General features: G+C 42.0%; 1 protein-coding gene across 1 annotated transcript; it reads left to right on the top strand.

Moving 5' to 3' along the window:
* Positions 1 to 1,649: 1,649 nt before the first annotated feature.
* Positions 1,650 to 16,811, top strand: ATMIN (ATM interactor). Its single transcript, XM_068528990.1, has 4 exons — positions 1,650 to 1,890; positions 11,335 to 11,460; positions 12,044 to 12,243; positions 12,941 to 16,811. The coding sequence occupies exons 1-4, from the start codon at positions 1,861 to 1,863 to the stop codon at positions 14,577 to 14,579; spliced, it is 1,995 nt and encodes a 664-aa protein (XP_068385091.1). The 5' UTR covers positions 1,650 to 1,860; the 3' UTR covers positions 14,580 to 16,811.
* The last annotated feature ends 2,011 nt before the right edge of the window (positions 16,812 to 18,822 follow it).

Below are 18,822 nucleotides of genomic sequence, written 5' to 3'. Positions count from 1 at the left end.
GTATTTTATACGCTTTGTCTTATTTTCATAATAATCCTATAAGGCAGGTGGCATTACTAGTCTCACTCTATCGACGTGAATACCAAAGCTTAGTACTAGCTAGTAGGTGACTGAGCCCACATTAACCCCAGGCAGTTGGCCTCCAGAGCCTGCCCTCTTGGACACTGTGCTGGAAGAAACAATAGCCCGTGGATGCTATCTCTCACACAGATGTGGGGGATTTGGGGCCCACAGTACTTTTTAATACAGAATTCGTTACTGTGAAGCAGAATAGTACCCTTCTCAAAGAGGTCCACATCCTAATCCCTGGAATATGTAAATTTGTTACTTTACAAAACAAAAGGACTTTGCAGATGGGGAGGTTATCCCGGATTTCCTGGATGGACCCAGTGTAATCACAAGGGTCCTCAAAAGTGGAAGAGGAATAGAAGAGAGCAGAGGGAGAGCTGACTACTGAAGAAATCAGAGTGATGTGAAGAAGCCTCAACTCACCATTAATGACTTGGAGAAGCTGGAAAAGGCAAGTAAACAGATTCTTCCACAGAGCCTCCCGAAGAAATGCAGCCATGCCGACACCTTGATCTTCACCTAGTAGACTCATTTCAGACTTCTGACCTCCAGAACTGTAAGATAACAAATCTGTGTTGTTTCAGGCCACCAGGTTTGTGGTAATTTGTTATTGCAGCAATAGAAAACAAATAGAGCTGCTAATATATAAAAGCTGGGAGTTTTCACATAAAAATCTTGAAAAATAAATCCGGCAATACCAAAGACGAGTAGTAGCCGCTGCCCCCTTTAAACAAAGGATGTAACTCCCATTCCACTGCAGTCCTCACCCCTCCCTTTTGACTACACCTGGCCTCCTACACTCATTTAAATGACCTATCTGGTGGTCCCTCTTCCAACTTAGGTTTTGGAACCCTCCTCTGAGCTACACTGTCCCCCAAACAGTAATCAAATTTCAGCAGTTAAAATACAGGCAAGTAAATCTACCCTCCCTAAAATGATTAACTCTGTCAATTATAACAATCCTTTTGTTTGTATAATGTGACCTCGGGCTAGTTACTTACTTCTCTGCAAATGGGGGAAAACTTATAGTACGTACCTGCTAGGTCTGTTTTGAGGACAAAATGAGATACTGAATGAAAAGTGCATTCCCCAGTGTCTGGTAAACACATAGTTGTAATTCACACACTCTCGCCTCTCCTCCTTGAACACTTGGGTTATTTCCAATCTTTGGGAAGTAAAGTTCTGAACGCATTGCTTTTTCTTCTATCCAATTGTGGCCCGAGGTCAGATTTCTAGGAAGGCGAATAATGGACCAGCGGGACCAATACGTCCTACCTGTCCCCAGGAACCCCTGTGAAGTTTTGTAACCCGCCCGCCTCTTCTGGTGGTGGCTCATGGCAGACGCGCCCTCCGCCACCCGCACACGACGCCGCGGCCGCCCGGGCCCCGCCGGATGCTAATGAGCCGAGAGGCCCCGCCCCCTTCCGGAAGTCGCTGCGGCGGGAGGCGGGGCGTCCTAGCTGTCCGGCCTGAGGTGCGGGAGCCATGGCGGCCTCTGAGGCGGCGGCGGCGGCGGCGGCGGGGCCAGCGGCTCTGGCCTTGGGCGCCGCGGCCGTCCCGGCGGCCGCGAGGGGAGCCGCTGCCGCCTCCGGCCCGTGGGATCCCCCCGGGCGGCTGAGGGGCAGCCGGCCGCGACCCACGGCGGCGAGGCAACAGCCTGCGGGTGCGGCGCCGCCGGCCCGGGAGCTCATCCAGCCGTCGGTGAGCGAGCTGTCTCGGGCCGTGCGGACCAACATCCTGTGCACGGTGCGCGGCTGCGGCAAGATCCTGCCCAACAGTCCCGCGCTCAACATGCACCTGGTCAAGAGCCACCGCCTGCAGGTGAGCCCGCCGCGGACGGCGCCTCCCGGGGCCTGGCGCGACCGAGCGCCTGAAGCGGGCGCTCGGGGCCGAGGGCGGCCAGGGCCGCGGACGGGAAGGCGCCGAGGTCCGGCCGGCGTCGGCGGGGGCTTCCGAGGCCCTAAAGGGCCAGACCGGGGAGGGGGGTCCCGGCAGGGAGAGTGGGAGCTAGGAGGCAGGAAGGCGCAGCGGTAGGAAAACCCTGTGTCATGCCACTGCGCTGTCGGGCTCGGACCGGCCGGACCACCGGCCTCGCACTTGGCGTCGCGGGCATTTCTCACGTTTGTCTCGTGAGCTCTCACGACACCTTCGTTCTACTGCAGAGAAAACGATGACGCACCTGCGTAGTGCTGGGCTTTAAACCCGGCCTCGGGTCGAAGCCGGTGCCGTTCGCACCGCACGCACACTGCCTCCTCCTCCGGGCCAGTTGTTAGCAGGGAGCTGCAGCTTTGGCAACAGGTTCCACAGTGTTGGTTAACATCACCTTTGCTCAGGGATGAGACCTAAGCGAAATTTCTCCCGTGGATCTTGTTTAAGAGGGGACACGGTATATAATAACCGGACAATAATCTGAACGTCCCTTCCACCTTACGTAAAATGGGGCGACTTTCAGCCTTCAGTGCACATCTGTGGAAAGCTTCTTAAAAATCCAGATGTCCAGCCCCATCCCAGACCTATTAAATCATGATTTCTCAGTCATTACAATAGGAAGTTACCTTGCACCACTTCTTCAAGTCTTCTAGGCCAACAGGGGCATAATTCCAAAGCACGTTACTGAAGGGAGTTTTGGGAGTATGTAGCTTTCGGTGGTCTGAATTGATTCAGGAGTAAGTTTAAATTACCTCGCCTCTTGCATGTTCCGTCTGCCCTTCAGGTAAATCTCCCTCAGAAACGTGTTTAGAATCAGGCTTCTGATAAGAATTTAACAGCAGAAAGTTCGAGGTGATGGTCTCTAGTAGGGCAGATGGGATGCCCACGGAGGGCAGTCCCCTTCTAGCACCAGCTGGATACAGAGGCCACACCGTGCTGAAGTGACGATTAGGGAGGCCCGATCAGGAGAGGTACATGGAGGTGCGCTGAGGAAGACCTCGCGGGTGGGCCTGCAGTTTCCCTGCGAGTTCTGCCTTTCTTTCACAACACAAGTGAAGTAACTCTGGGAATGGTCTTCGTTCTCCTGGTTTCTCCTCCATCCCGAATTTTAATTAAACACTTCCTTTTCTTAGCCATGTTTTATCTTGAGTGGATGGACTGTATATTTGCAGGAGTTCTTCAGCCTAATCCCTGGGTTCTCTTCAGCTCGTGTATACAGCCATCACCAACCTCCAGTATCCTCCCCTCACTGGTAGACAGCTAAGGCCGACGTTACATCTCTGAGCGCAGAGGAAGCTGCCAGTCTGACCACGACTCTCTTTGTGTTGGCCTGAACATCACTCTCGCAAGCACTTTTTAACAGTTTACGTTGTTCTTTTCTATGGAATTGCTGTCAGGGGCTGTGTATCTCTCCAGACTTTGTGAAGCATCTGTGAAGCGCAAAGATACCATTTACTTGTCAGGACTAGTATACGATGGGTTTGGTAGTAGGCAGTAGGTTTATTTCTAATTATGTTTTTAAAATATGTAAAGTTCAGGAATTCTGAAGCTGCCAATCCTAAGCATATAACAGGCCCACGAGGAAGGAATATGTTTGAGGCAACTGTAAATTTTAATAGTCAAACCTTTACTTGGACCTTAGCACGGCAGAGTATCAGCATCCCCCCTTGCTTAGAACCTATGTGAAGCCATTCTTCCAGTTTTAGTCATTTTTTCAGATTTCTCTTGTCTGCAGACAGCACAGTGCGCTCAAGATTGCTTTCTGAACTGCAAGTCGTGAACAACCGAAAAATGGACTCTCCTGAGTTTCCTTCCTAGGTCACTAGAGAGACCTGTTTCGGCAGGAATTAAAGAAACCTCACCCTGAACTATCGTTGTTTCTTCCATGTCAAACAGGCTCACTTTCCTGCCTTGTTCCGTCTTTCTAACCATGCAGCCCCGGGACATCTGCTGTCTTGGTGGAAAGGGGGTTCTTTTTTTTTAATGAAGGTAGCCTGTGTGACAAAATAGCCATATCTGTATAGTGTTGCCCCAGTGTGGTGAATCTGTCCACACAATTGGGAGCCAAGTAGTAGGCTCTTGAGTTCAAACATTACGCTTGACCCTTGATGTTCTCAAAGTATTGTGAGGAGGAAGGGGAAAGAAGGAGGCCTAATAAGGACAAGAGCTGACTGGGAGCTCCCTGTGGCTTTGCAGGTGGTCTGTGTTTGGACCAGAGGCTCCCCTAGCAGTCCAGTGTGCTCCTACGGGCCCTGAAGCTTGAGTGTATCTGCTTGGCAGATCTGCGTCGTATTCAATGGCGATTTTTCCCTTTGTTCTCTTGGTTACAGCTACTTACATAATTCTAGTTTCTGCCCTAGTTGTTGTGGTTTTTTTTCTCCTAGATTATGATAATATATATATTTTTTAATTTATTTATTTTTGCCTGTGTTGGGTCTTTGTTGCTGCGCGCGGGCTTTCTCTAGTTGTGGCGAGCGGGGGCTACTCTTCGTTGCAGTGCGCGGGCTTCTCATTGTGGTGGCCTCTCTTGTTGTGGAGCACAGGCTCTAGGCGCGCGGGCTTCAGTAGTTGTGGCACACAGGCTCAGTAATCGTGGCTTGTGGGCCCTAGAGCGCAGGCTCAGTAGTTGTGGCACACAGGCTTAGTTGCTCTGCGGCATGTGGGATCTTCCCGGACCAGGGCTCGAACCCGTGTCCCCTGCATTGGCAGGCGGATTCTTAACCACTGCACCACCAAGGAATCCCCTATGATAATATTTTATTCCCTTCCCCATTATTTGTTATAAGGTTCTTATTTATTTCTAATCTTCAGAAGATACCCTGCCCTCAGTCAAATACTCCCTTCTTAATTATTAACAAATCTTTCTGAAGGATGATGAATAAAAGTGGAGATAGAGTTGTAAGGTGTAAGGTACATGATACCTTTTGGTTTTATGTGGGTTCTTAAGATATATGTCTATATTCCATATCCTGTAAGTAAATCTGGAAATATCCTAGTCCAGCCTTGCCTACAAGGGGGTCCATGGAGAAATGAAAGCTGGTGATTCAGGGAAAAGAAGAGTAGGAGTAAATGGGCATTTCTTGATTCTTTTATCCCTCACGTTTGAAAATAGTGAAGGGGACAGGGGCCCCCTTAAAGAACCTCTTATCCAGCAACACATATTTTTAAAACATGGCTTAGTGGATTTTGTGTTATGTTCAGTCCAGGGGTTTGCTTTTAATGATTTGCCAGGAATTTTTTTCTGTTTTTAGGGAAAGAAAATGTTCCAAGTTGCTCTATAGATCACAGTGTACAGAGACTTCTAATTTTAAATGTACAATAAGACAACAACAAAGCAAACTACTTTTCTTCTTGGATGTTTTTCTGTGAAGGCAGAGAGATGCTAGAGTAGCTATAATGCCTTTTTTTCTTCTTTTTTTTTTTTTTTTTCCAATTTTTGCCACAGTTCTTACAATCCTTTCCTTTTATCCTCTCTTCTTCATCGGGGTCCTTCCTCTTGCTTTACTTTTCTTCTCTTTGTTTACTTTTGTCCATCTTGTTTTTCAGTTATTTCCTCTCATAGGTTCTTTTTCAAATTCTTTTACGTAAAATGTTTTATAAACAGGTACCCAAAAGGTACAAAAAGCATGAAGTATTTTTTGTCATTTTTTTCAGTTATGCACACAAAAGGTACAGTTAAAAAAAAAAAGTCTGCCAAGTTTTATTCCAGAATGTATATAGCACTTCAGAACAAAAACATCACTTTCTTACTGCAGTTCATGTCTTATTGTGCCATTACCATTTCTTATCACCCCATTCTCATCTCAGAGCTTATTGTCTCAGAACAAGAATGGGAAGAAGGTCAGGAACTGGGGAAGAGAGGTGGTGATGGGCAGGACTGAGGAGTTGGCCCTCAGAAAGCAGGAAAGCGAACAGCATCGGGTTGTTTACACACCTGTAATGACAGCAACAAGGAGATGTTGTTGATGTCCAATATGACTGCCTTTAGTGTCTCATCCTGATGTGTGATACAGTTTTGACTTAGATGGCCACTTAAACATATTCAGTATAATGCCCCAAGTTTTTACTGAACATTTACTCTTTTTAAAACATTCCCAAGTGCAACAAAGTTATAAATATATTCCTCCTTTTGAAAAGGTTTGGGGAATTTTAAGTAATTACATTAGATATAACAGAGAAATGATGGAAAAGAAGCATAGTTTGAAGCTATATAGTACAGGACTTTGGACGTCCCAATGGCTAGAGGAATTTGGGCTTGGGGAGTATTGGGGTGCCGTTGAAAATGTTTGAGTGAAGTAATGTCATGATCAGAGGTAAATTTTAGAAAGGTGAATGCGGCAAAGTGTGAATGAAAAAGAGATTGAAGGTCTAGAAACTAGTTAAGAGGTTAGTGACAAAGTCCAAACAGAGAGTCAGGAATACTTGAACTAATGATGGTAGCAGTGAGAAAGGAAACGCGAGGAGGTGGTAGGAAACATTTTTAAAGCATAACTGCCAAAACTTGGAAGCACCCAAGATGTCCTTCAGCAGGTGAATGGATAAATAAACGATGGCACATCCAGACAGGGGAATATTAGTCAGCACCAAAAAGAAATGAGCTATCAAGCCATGAAAAGACATGGAGGACCCTTACATGCATATTACCAAGTGAAAGAAGCCAATCTGAAAAGGCTACATACTGTATGATTCCAACTAAATGATATTCTGGAAAAAGCAAAACTACAGAGACAGTAAAAAGATTAGTGATTACCAGGGCTTAAGGGGAAAGGTGTCATGAATAGGTGGAGCACAGAGGATTTTTAGGAAAGTGAATATACTCTGTATGATATTATAACGATGGATAGCTGTCCTTATACATTTGGCAAAACCCATAGAATGTGCGGCACGGATAGTGAACTCTAATAAAATCTGTGGACTTTGGGTGATAATGATGTGTCAGTGTAGTTTCATCAATTGTAACAGATGTACCACTCTGGTGAGGAATGTTAATAGTGGAACAGGCTGTATTGGGGGGGCGGGGGGGCACTACAGTGTATGGGAACTCTCTGTACTTTGCGCTCAATTTTGCTGTGAATCTAATAAAATTTCTCTTAAAAAATAAAGTTTATTAATTTTTTAAAAAGTGAAGTGAACAGGTATATGAGAGCATGATAGGGAGTTTGAAAAGGGATAATAAAAGGATTGCTAAGCAAATTTAAGATGTATTAGAAGTAAGCATGGGGACTTCCCTGGTGGTCCAGTGGGTAAGACTTCGTGCTCCCAATGCAGGGGGCCCAGGGTTCGATCCCGCATGCATGCCGCAACTGAGACCCGGTGCAGCCAAAATAAATAATTTTTTTTTTAATTGTCCTAGCCTTAAAAAAAAAAAAAAGAATTTTAGAGCTTTCTTAATATTCTCTCCATATTTGATTTTTTCTTGCAGATAACACTAGAAGGAAAATAAGTTTAAAAGTATTTCATTTAAAAAAAGATGAACTGGTGAATGGGATGAGTTTGGTGATTGAGAGACAGTGTTGGTTGTCATTAAAGCTAGCAGAGGCCAGTGTTTCAATAAAAGCAGCATTTCAATCAGACTTTCACAAGGACGGTATTTTTTTTTTTTTGAGATGAATCCATGGATTTTTCTTTCTTTCTTTTTTTAGTTGAAGTATCGTTGATTTACGATGTTGTGTTAATTTCTGCTGTACAGCAGAGTGATTCAGTTATATATACTTTCTATATATATATTATTTTTCATTATGGTTTATCACAGGATATTAAATATAGTTCCCTGTGCTATACAGTAGGACCTTGTTGTCTCTCCATTCTCTATATAATAGTTTACATATGCTAACCCCAAACTCCTAATCCATCCCTCCCGCCCTACCCACCCTACCCCTTGTCAACCACAAGTCTGTTCTCTATGTCTGTGAGTCCATTTCTATTTCATAGATAAGTTCATTTGTGTCATATTTTAGATTCTACATATAAGTGATATCATATGGTATTTGTCTTTCTCTTTCTCACTTCACTTAGTATGATAATCTGTAGTTCCATCCATGTTGCTGCAAATGGCCTTATTTTGTTCTTTTTTATGGCTGAGTAGTATTCCACTGTGTGTGTGTGTGTGTGTGTGTGTGTGTGTATGTATACACACACACACACACACACACCCCACATCTTTATCCATTCATCTGTCAATGGACATTTAGATTGTTTCCATGTCTTGGCTATTGTGAATAGTGCTGCTGTGAACATAGGGGTGCATGTATCTTTTGGAATTGTAGTTTTGTCTGGATATATGCCCATGAGTGGGATTTCTGGATCATATGGCATCTCTATTTCTAGCTTTTTGAGGAAACTCCATACTGTTTTCCACTGTGGCTACACCAACTTACATTCCCACCAACAGTGTAGGAGGGTTCCCTTTTCTCCCCACCCTCTCCAGCATTTGTTATTTGTAGACTTTTTGGTGATGGCCATTCTGACTGGTGTGAGGTGGTACCTCATTGTAGTTTTGATTTGTATTTCTCTAATAATTAGCGATGTTGAGCATATTTTCATGTGCCTGTTGGCCATCTGTCTTCTTTGGAGAAATGTCTGTTTAGTTCTTCTGCCCATTTTTCGATTGGGTTGTTTTTTTGTTGTTGAGTTGAATGAGCTGTTTGTATGTTTTGGAGATTAAGCCCTTGTCGGTCGCATCATTTGCAAATATTTTCTCCCATTCCGTAGGTTGTCTTTTTGTTTTGTTTATGGTTTCCTTTGCTGTGCAAAAGCTTGTAAGGTTGATTAGGTCCCATTTGTTTATTTTTGCTTTTATTTCTGTTGCCACAAGGACAGTATTTAATGTAAAGTACTAGTTTAGATTAGCTTATTGGCCTTAAGTTGGTTGGCAGAAAGCAAAAGAAGCGACAAAAATCTCCACAGCCGATAACTAATAGCTATAATAATTAATTGAGTGATTATATGATAAGCACTGTTCTAAGTCTCTTAAATTATTCACTAAATCCTCACAGCAACCTTGAGGTAGATCGTACTATCATGCCTACTTTACAAATAAGGAAACCAAGACAGTTAATTTTTTCAAGGTCACAGGAAAGGAGCAACGTAGAGAATTCCATATTCCAGAACCCATGGGTTTAACCACTGCACCATGGTTCTTAAGCTAGGCTACACACTGGGATCATCAGGGGAGATTTTTAAACCAAATACCAAACCAAATACTAAACCCACCCAAAACTAATTATATCATTACCTGGGACTGGGACCAGGCACAGGTATTTTTTTTTAACGCCTCAAGTGATTTTTCACAGGCCGCTAGGTTTGAGAGCTGCTGCCCTGCACTGGGCTGCCTTTCTAAAAGTGCTCTGCCTTTAGTGTGCAGTCTAAAGCATGAAAACAGTACCAAGAGGTGTATAACTTAGTTTCTGCCCTTAAGAAATTTAGTTGAGGAGACAGGAATTCTAGAAGAAAATGATACTTTGCAAGTTAAGTTAGCTGCTACCTTGGAATTCAGACAAGGAATAGATCTGGGTGGTGAGCAGAACAAGGGAGTGCTATTTATTGAGAATGTGAGCGGGCTCCATGCTAATCCAGTACTAGATAATCCTGAGAGTTAACTATTCTCTCTGCTTTTGAAATGAGTAAACTGGCTCAGAGATTAAGTAACCTGTCCAAAGTCATGTGCCTAATCAGTGGTGGAAATGGCTCACAGGCCTCTCCATGCCGTGCCCTCTTCCCACTGTCACATTCTGCCTGAAGGGAGACAGTCATCCGAGAGTGGCTGTAGAAGGTGGAAATGGAAGTGGGAAGAGTGTTAGGGTGAGCAGCAGAGTGTATGAAAAGGGAACAGAAAAAGATATGGTTATAATGGTAGATTGGAGGCATAATGAGGAGATGGGATTTTATTTTATGTACCTTTTTTAAAAAAATAGTATTCGGCGATACATACAAATAATTTTTTGGAATGTCAAATTTGTTCTGACATTAGAAGAGGAAGGAAAATTATTTAGGAGACCATTTAAATAATCCAAATGAATATGAATATCTAGACAGTGTAGTGCAGTAGGATTATAAAAGGATGGACCAAGGTAGAAGGCATGGAGGAATAACTGACTACATTTGATATCGTTGAGAGATAAATTACGTTGTTTAAAAATGAAACAAGAATAGCTTCTTTTCCCCTCTACATGAGTGGACACAGACTCAACAAGATCAACATGTTCCTCTTGAGATCCAGTAGGAAAGCAAACGGAGGGAGTCCTAGCCGCACGGTTCTTCGTTTCTTCTCTAGATGCACACTGATGGAAGCGGAGGAGGTGGGCATGTTCCTAAAGTAGTGAATCCTTTCCCATCACAGCACCTAAGGACTAAAACGTCTAGGTGCTACAGCGGCAGCTGAGGCCTGAGCACGTGTCCAGTTGTTTCCAGCCGTAGTAGGGAGGTCCTTCCCCACCCCGACCCCCCATCCACACACCTTCCTCTGGGGCCAGCTGGGGGTTGTCAGATAAGAATTATACTGGAGGTCATAGGTTTCTCACTCCTGAGGTATGTGGGCTCATCAGGGGCAATAAGACAGCACTTTAAGCTAAATTAACTCACCAATTATTTTAAAATTCCCAGCCAAAAAGTCAATCACATACTTAATAAGAAAGGATTACTAGGATGAGTTAATATATATAAAGTGCTTAGAACAGTGCCTGCCATGGTAGTAAAAGCTATGTTAGCACTGGCCATTATAATGATTACTGAATTTCAAACAGAGCATGGTGCGTATATTCACGCTACTGTATAAACGTTGTGTTAACTAGCTTTAGCTACTTTAGGGGGCATTGTGGTGATCAGAGAAAGTCACAGTTGTCTTTATCAGGAAGACCTAGATCATAGTCAGGTTTTTTTCAGAGACTCACACTAATTCGGTGTGGGTGGAATAAAAAAGAAGGGAAGACTTAAGGATGATACCAAGTCTTGAGCCTAAGAAACTATAAATATACCACTTACAATTAGAGAAGCTGGCTTGAAGGGCAGAGATTTTTAAGTCTAGAAGGAGTGCTAAAGGAATGGATAGAAGATTTTTAAACAATATAGTTGGTTTTTGTTTATTTTGTTTTGAAAAATTTTAACAGGTTTATTGAGCTATAGTTTACACACGATACAATTTACCCATTTTAAGTTAATAATTCAGTTATTTTTTAGTAGATTTACAGTTGTGCAACCATCACCACAAGCCCAAATTTTAGAACATTTTCATCACCCTAAAAAGATCCCTTGTGCACATCTTTACTCGTTCCTTGTTATCACTCCCAGCTCGTTCTGTTGGTTTTTTGAAAATTATTTAAAGTAATTTTTCTTTTGCAGGATGGCATAGTGAATCCAACAATAAGAAAAGATTTGAAAACTGTACCAAAATTCTACTGTTGTCCAATTGAAGGATGCCCTAGAGGCCCTGACAGACCATTTTCTCAATTTTCTCTCGTAAAACAGGTATTTTACTTGCCTTTAAGTATACTTCTCTGAGGATGAAATGCAGATGTCATAAACCTCATGTATTCTAATTACTTACCAATCATAACTAGAGAATTGAGCAGAAAGCTTCTTGTAAGGACAGCCACCCAAGTCTCCCACTTGGGGAAAAAATGAGTAGGGTGTAAGTGAAGGAGACATGGCTTGTTCTGGAGGGGAAGTTGTCCAGAAGTGGATTTGGAAAGAAAAGAAGACCAAGTCAGCAAAGTATGATAAACTGTGTACTTCCAGATCTCTTGTGTGAATCTGCATGCTTTCAAGGTCAGAGGAGCAAAGGCACAAAGGAAATGTTCTCCCAAGGGATTAAGAAACTGCAGGGAAAAGAAGAACTTCAGAAGCAGCTATCTTAAAGAGGAGGGAGGGACCCAGCCAGTGGGGAAAGAGATGATTCTGGACTGGAAGAGTTGCCTGCTTTTACATTCTTTTGATTTGCACTGCTATATTGTATCATGTAAAATCATTGTTAATTTGGGTATGTTGATGGTTTTTGAAATGTTTTGAGCAGTTGCAGTTTTTCATTTTAGTCCTTTTGTGTTCTTCCTAGCACTTTATGAAAATGCATGCCGAAAAGAAGCATAAATGTAGTAAGTGCAGCAATTCATATGGCACTGAGTGGGACTTGAAAAGACATGCAGAGGATTGTGGTAAGACCTTCCAGTGCACGTGTGGCTGTCCCTATGCCAGCAGGACTGCGTTACAGTCCCACATCTACCGAACTGGCCATGAGATCCCTGCAGAACACAGGTAAAGGGGAAAAATGGTGGCCCAAAAGCCAATAGCTGTGGGAAGAGTTTCAAATGAAACTTCCTGTAGAGCCATTAGTGTGGGGAGAAAGGAGGAATGGCGGAGAAAAGATGTGACATGAAGAAGGGAACTTTTGGAAATGGCAGCAGTACTAGCAGATGATCCACATCTACTTGACCCAATTGTTCTTCCTTATTCTTTCACCAGCTCCTTTTGAGAGTCCCTTATTATTCCCAACTGAAAATCTATTGGGTTTTCAATTCTTCAAAAACTTCCAGCGTTTTCTGTTAGAGGGATACTAGATTGTTGAAGAGTTTTTTATCATGAAACTGTGCTTCATTTGAAAGGTCATATTTATATTTGGACTAAGAGCTTCCTACTTTAGAAATGATAATAGTTGCATTATATAATCTGTTAGCTTCCTGATGCTTACAGATCTAAGTTGAGTTCTGGTACTTAGCACTTTACCCAAAAAAAAGGTGTGCTTCCCTGTTTGCATGTTTCTGAACTTCTACCTACCATATATTGATAATAGGCCGAGTTACAAAAGAAGGGATTTCTCTTCGCTGGGTTGAATCTGACCTCTGCTGTAGATGTGGGAAATAGAGTTTGTAAGTGAAGATAACAGTGCCAGGGTTGATGAAGAAAACTGCAGTTTAAAATTGTTTTTCTCTTTTTACTCTGTCATTGTTTTCAGGGATCCACCTAGTAAGAAAAGGAAAATGGAAAACTGCCTGCACAACCAGAAGTTGTCCAGTAAGACTGTTGAATCACTGAGCAACCAAGCAACCCCAAGACCAGATGCTCAAGAACTGGAAGCTTCAGAAATAAAGCTAGTGGCTTCGTTTGAAGATTCTTGCAGCTCTAATGCCAGAAAGCAGACTCTTCCAACACCTCCAAGGTATCCTCAGAAGTTGCTTTTACCAAAGCCCAAAGTGGCTTTGGTTAAACTCCCCGTTATGCAGCTTTCTCCTGTGCCTGTCTTTGTGCCTACAGCCGACTCCTCAGCCCAGCCTGTGGTGTTGGGTGTCGATCATCAGGGCTCTGCCCCCGGTGCTGTGCACTTACTGCCCTTGTCCATCGGAACCCTGATCCTCGGCCTAGATTCGGAGGCTTGCTCTCTCAAGGAGAGCCTCCCTCTTTCAAAAATTGTAAATCCTGTTGCTGTTGAGCCAATTAGCACAGGTGTTCAAGTGAACTTCGGTAAAAGTCCATCTAACCCTTTACAAGAACTAGGGAACACATGTCAGAAGAACAGCATTTCTTCAATCAATGTACAGACAGAACTGTCTTACACCACACAACACTTTATACCGTCTGCAGAGTGGGTTAGCCCTGACTCCTCTGTGTCATCTTGTTCTCAAACTGATTTGACATTTGGTTCTCAAGTTTCCCTTCCCATTAGTGTTCATACTCAAACTTTTTTGCCCAGTTCTAAAGTAACCTCATCTATAGCGGCTCAGACTGATGTGTTTATAGATGCCAGTTTCCAGTCAGGTGGGATCTCCAGAGAAACTCAGACCAGTGGAATGCAAAGTGCAACCGATGATCGAGTACAGATGGACCAAGGTGTAATGTGTGGAGACATTTTTGAGAGTGTCCCTTCATCATATGGTGTTTCTACAGACAATATTATAAGCAGCAGCTTAGTAGCAGAGACTGTGACTCATGGTTTGTTACCTCAGAACCACCCTAAAACTTTAAATCAAGATATTGAGAAATCTGCACCAATTATAAACTTCAGTGCACAGAATAGTATGCTTTCTTCACAGAATATGACAGATAATCAGACCCAAACCATAGATTTATTAAGTGATCTAGAAAACATCTTGTCAAGTAATCTGCCTGGTCAGACACTGGACAATCGTAGTCTTTTGTCTGACACAAGTACTGGACCTGACACCCAGCTCCCATCTGGCCCAACCCAGAATCCTGCAATTGATTTTGATATTGAAGAGTTCTTTTCAGCCTCAAATATCCAGACTCAAACTGAAGAGAGTGAGCTTAGCACCATGACCACGGAGCCAGTCTTGGAATCCCTGGACATAGAGACCCAAACTGACTTCTTATTTGCAGATGCCTGTGCCCAGTCCTACAGTTGTAGGGGAAATTCTAACTTCTTAGGCCTTGAAATGTTTGACACGCAGACACAGACGGACTTGAACTTCTTTTTAGACAGTAGCCCTCATCTGCCTCTGGGAAGTATTCTGAAACACTCCAGCTTTTCCATGAGTACTGATTCATCTGACACAGAGACCCAAACTGAAGGAATCTCCACTGCTAAAAACCTACCTGCTCTAGAAAGCAAAGTTCAGTTGAACAGTGCAGAAACATAGACCATGAATTCTGGCTTTGAAACTTTGGGGAGCTTATTCTTCACCAGCAATGAAACTCAAACAGCAATGGATGACTTTCTTCTGGCCGATTTGGCCTGGAACACGATGGACTCTCAATTCAGCTCTGTTGAAACTCAGACATGTGCAGAACTACACCCAGTCTCCAACTTCTGAAAGTGGAATCCACATGGGGGATGGCATTTACAGTTGGTTCCCTTCTGGATTTGGAAGATGGAGAACCGGGACAGCAGTGTTAACTCTATTGAATGTACTTGATGATACAGTTACTTCGAATCTCTGAGGTTCTTTGCCTTTTGTACTTGTAAACATGAAATTTGTGTAAAAATGTGTGAGTGTATTATAAAGTTTAAGATGTTGATCTAACAATGATTGTATTTGTGTTGCCTACATTTGCCCTTTCAGTGTAGTCTTCCCTTCTTAAAAAAAAAAAAAAATGTATTTCACACCTTTAAAACCCATCTAGCCATTTAGCTGAAGCCAAGCTCACCAGGACTAGGGTACAAACTTTTCAAACCTTCAAAACATTTTAGTCAAAGTATGACTTACTTAAATTGCACCTAAAATACTTTCACCAGTGCTTGTTAGAAATCCCTGTGTCCCAATAATGTCTAAACAAGTCTGACGCTGCACCATCAGATGTAAACACCAACAGCTTCATCTGCTTTGACATCTTACTCTCCCCTGATTTGAAGACACAAAGGAAACTACACTTGTCTTTAGCTTTTGAGACAATTGTCATATAGTCAATGCCATCCCTCCTCTACGTGAACTCTTACTGATACGAACGTTAAGTGTATAGTACTTTCCTCACAAGACGTGTTGCTGTAAAATTATTGCTTAAAGAAGTAGCGGCAAGCACTTAGTGTAAATAGTGATCCTTTCAGTCTAAGTGACAGTAAGTCACCCCAACTATGGAAACGCTGGGCTGTGCAATCATGCCTGTTAGCCCAGACTGGAGTGTGTCCTACGAGCATCCCTCCTACTCCCTACAGAAGGTCAGGCCGGTGCTCCAGAGCTGCTCCTCGAGGCGCACCCACCAGCTGAGTCTGAGTTTTGTCTCTCTAAATGTTTAAAAAAAAATAACATAAGGAGAAAAGGACATTCCCCCCTAAATTTCAACACTTTGCATAAGCTTGATAGGGCAAGAGTGCAATCAGCAGCTATTTTAAAGTGAATCTTCTTTTCATCCACCTCTCATTTTTTCCTTAAATGAGGAAACACATTGGTCTAGCAAGGATAGTATTTGTGCCTTGAGGATAGCAATTATAGAATAGATCCATCTAAAATATGGTGTTCTGCATTTTGTTGCTTTGTTTGTTTAGAGAGGGTAATACCAAACAGTCCTCAAAGAAAATGAGGTGAAGACCAAGTGCTTCAATAATCAAGAACATCTGTGTTTTGAGATGGGTGTGTGGTTAAGTATGCTTTTGGAGTTTTCTGTATTTAGGAGATTCTGAGTTCTTGATTGTTGGCCAACTTTCAGGCAAGTAAAAATCAGTGCATTCTGTAAATTTTTCTAAGTTTACCCAGAGAAATGCTCTGTTTTTTCTGTGGCACATGCTTATGCTGCTGAAGGCTAAATCCTCAAAATAAAACCTAAGGAGGGGACTAAGAATTCACTAAAGTAAATTAATGGTGTTGCTACTAATTCCTATCCTGTAGAAGAATTATTGGTAGTGGATAAATAACATATCCTGAGCAGGTGAACTCAATCTGATAGATAAAAGTTTGCTTTGGTCACAGTTGCCTATGAATATGGGTTTCAAAAGAAACATAAAGCCTTAACTTAGAATTTCATTATGTTTTAGAATCATCACTGCCTTAATGTTCAAACATCTATTTAAGTTCTCCTAATAAGGAGAAATGCATGTTTGTTTATGGCTTTTTGTAAATATATATGCAGTGATCTATGGCTTTAAAAAAATTCTGTGTTTCTGTGACAGTGTTTGTTAATCCAGCCAATAGAGTTATTTGCAGAAAAATGGAGCATGTAATAGTTCTTCATGTACAAGTAAGAACTGTTTCCCCCCAAAACCTTAGTTACCTGAATTGTTCTAAGATTATTTGTAAAATCTGAAACTCAGTGATTAAAGAGAAGTGATAATTCTACCTTTTGTGTAAATTCTTCAGCATACTCATAATGTGACTTCATTGCCTTAACTTTTCACAAACTCATCATCTTCTGAAAGTCACACGATGAAATGACTGTGCCTAGTTATTTCCATTACTGTCTTACCTTTGTTCATGAAAATATGCTAACAATTTTCCTAGTAGAAAATGAAAAGACATTCCATTACCAAAACTTCTGGTTTTTTTGGGCCACGCCATGCAGCTTGTGGGATCTTAGTTCCCTGACCAGGGATTTTGAACCTGGGCCCTCGGCAGTGAGAGCACAGAGTCCTAACCCCTGGACGGCCAGGGAATTCCCAAAGCTGCTGTTTTGGCGTAAAGTTTTTATTTTGATAAAAACTGCCCTATGATTTAAGTTTTTGGAAAATTTTTTCAAAGGAAATTTGAAAAAATAATTTCTAAAGAAATTACTCTGATTCATTTTTCATCCAAATGTCACCATTTCATAATGGGGTGTCTTTTATCTTTGTAAGTAATATGGTTCTGGCTTAAGAGCAAAAATAAGAGGGTAGGACTATGAGTAGTTCTTTGCTCATGCTCAGTTACTAATTGCAGGAAAGCCAAATCAGTGTGTTTGAGTCCCTTTAGATAAAGGGAAATAAAAGTAGAAATTTTTTATAGACTTACCTGAAAGATGCAGAGTAAGGTTTGCAGCTACTTTTTTTTTTTTTTTTTTTTTTTTGGCTGCGTTGGGTCTTCGTTGTTGTGAGCAGGCTTTCTGTAGTTGCGTAGAGCGGGGGCTTCTCGTTGTGGTGGCTTCTTTTGTTGCGGAGCACGTGCTCTAGTCACGCAGGCTTCAGTAGTTGTGGCGCACAGGCTTAGTTGCTCCGTGGCATGTGGGATCTTCCCAGACCAGGGCTCGAACCCATGTGCCCCGCATTGGCAGACGGATTCTTAACCACTGCGCCACCAGGGGCGTCCCGGTTTGCAGCTACTTTTGATTGGAAGGAAATGTATCAGTGTCAGGCTAGTTGTGAAGTTGAGTTGTTTAATGACAGGGTGATATTTTCATGTAATCCTTTACAGTCGCAATTTTAGAATGCTTCTCTTAGTTCCAGTCCAAACTTGTTATCTAATATTGACTCTGAAGAGTACTTACTATCGTGTATACTTAAAAGAAATGCTTCTCAGACTTGTTTTCGGAAGCCTGTTTAATAAAGAGTAGGAGGAACATGTAACTTTGGGGCATTTAGGAATGAAGCCTTTGAAGTCTCAAGTATTATGCGGTTTTATTTTCCTTATATCTCAATATATGTGTGTGTTCTCACCTGAAGTGTGTTAAAGTGCCACAGATTAGATTTGACACTAGGAGAGGACACGTCAGTCTGTTGGCTTACTGGTCACTCCCAACATCTAAAAGACTTAAATGACATGAATTTAATCTAGTTTTTTCAGCAAGATGTCGGCTAGTCTAATGTTCTTATAGTCCAAGAAGATAGTCGACTAAATACCATTGTTTTGCAATGCTTAAATCCAAAGGGTTCTCTCAGTTGTGTGAAAGGTATTTATTAGCAGACACACTGATACACTAGTTTACATATCGAGAGAAGCAGGCTAAAGAGCAAATGGAAAGGCCTCTCAGGTTGTTGGTGTCCTCAAATTAACACATTTGGGCACTGTATTTTAAAAATATGCATGTTTGAAAGGAGCAAATGTCCAAAGTACGTGAATGAATAAGAGCATTGTCTATAATACTGAAACTGAAAGAGGGCTAGTATTCATTCAGTTCTTTCAACTTCAGAAAAAATCTAAATTTATATATTGCCTTACTAATAAATAACAAAATAAACACATTTGTAACTTTGTTCTAAATCCACAAAATCAGGAACAGTGAAGGTTGTCATAGGAGAAACTCGTGGGCAAGGCTCTTCCATTAACTTTTGGTTCTTTACCATCAAGCAAGTTAATATTACAGGTCATAAAGGCTACAAAAAAGAACAACAAAATTAAATATTCTTTTTTAGTTTATCAGTGAAATAGTCAAATATTTCAGAAAATAAAAAATTGTTTAAAAAAATATATCTCCATGGTGACTTTGTTACTCTCAAAAATACATATGTTACCTATGTGAACAAAGACTTTTTTTTTTTTT

This window comes from Eschrichtius robustus, chromosome 19 (genome assembly GCF_028021215.1).
Source record: "Eschrichtius robustus isolate mEscRob2 chromosome 19, mEscRob2.pri, whole genome shotgun sequence".
Taxonomy (NCBI): Eukaryota; Metazoa; Chordata; class Mammalia; order Artiodactyla; family Eschrichtiidae; genus Eschrichtius; species Eschrichtius robustus.
Note: the sequence above shows the minus strand (reverse complement) of the source record. Positions and strands in the feature narration are given on the sequence as shown.

Coding starts and splice junctions, on each gene's coding strand:
- ATMIN (XM_068528990.1), top strand. CDS start 1,861: ATGCACCTGGTCAAGAGCCACCGCCTGCAG. Junction 1,891..11,334: donor TCAAGAGCCACCGCCTGCAG/GTGAGCCCGCCG, acceptor TTTCTTTTGCAG/GATGGCATAGTGAATCCAAC. Junction 12,244..12,940: donor GAGATCCCTGCAGAACACAG/GTAAAGGGGAAA, acceptor CATTGTTTTCAG/GGATCCACCTAGTAAGAAAA.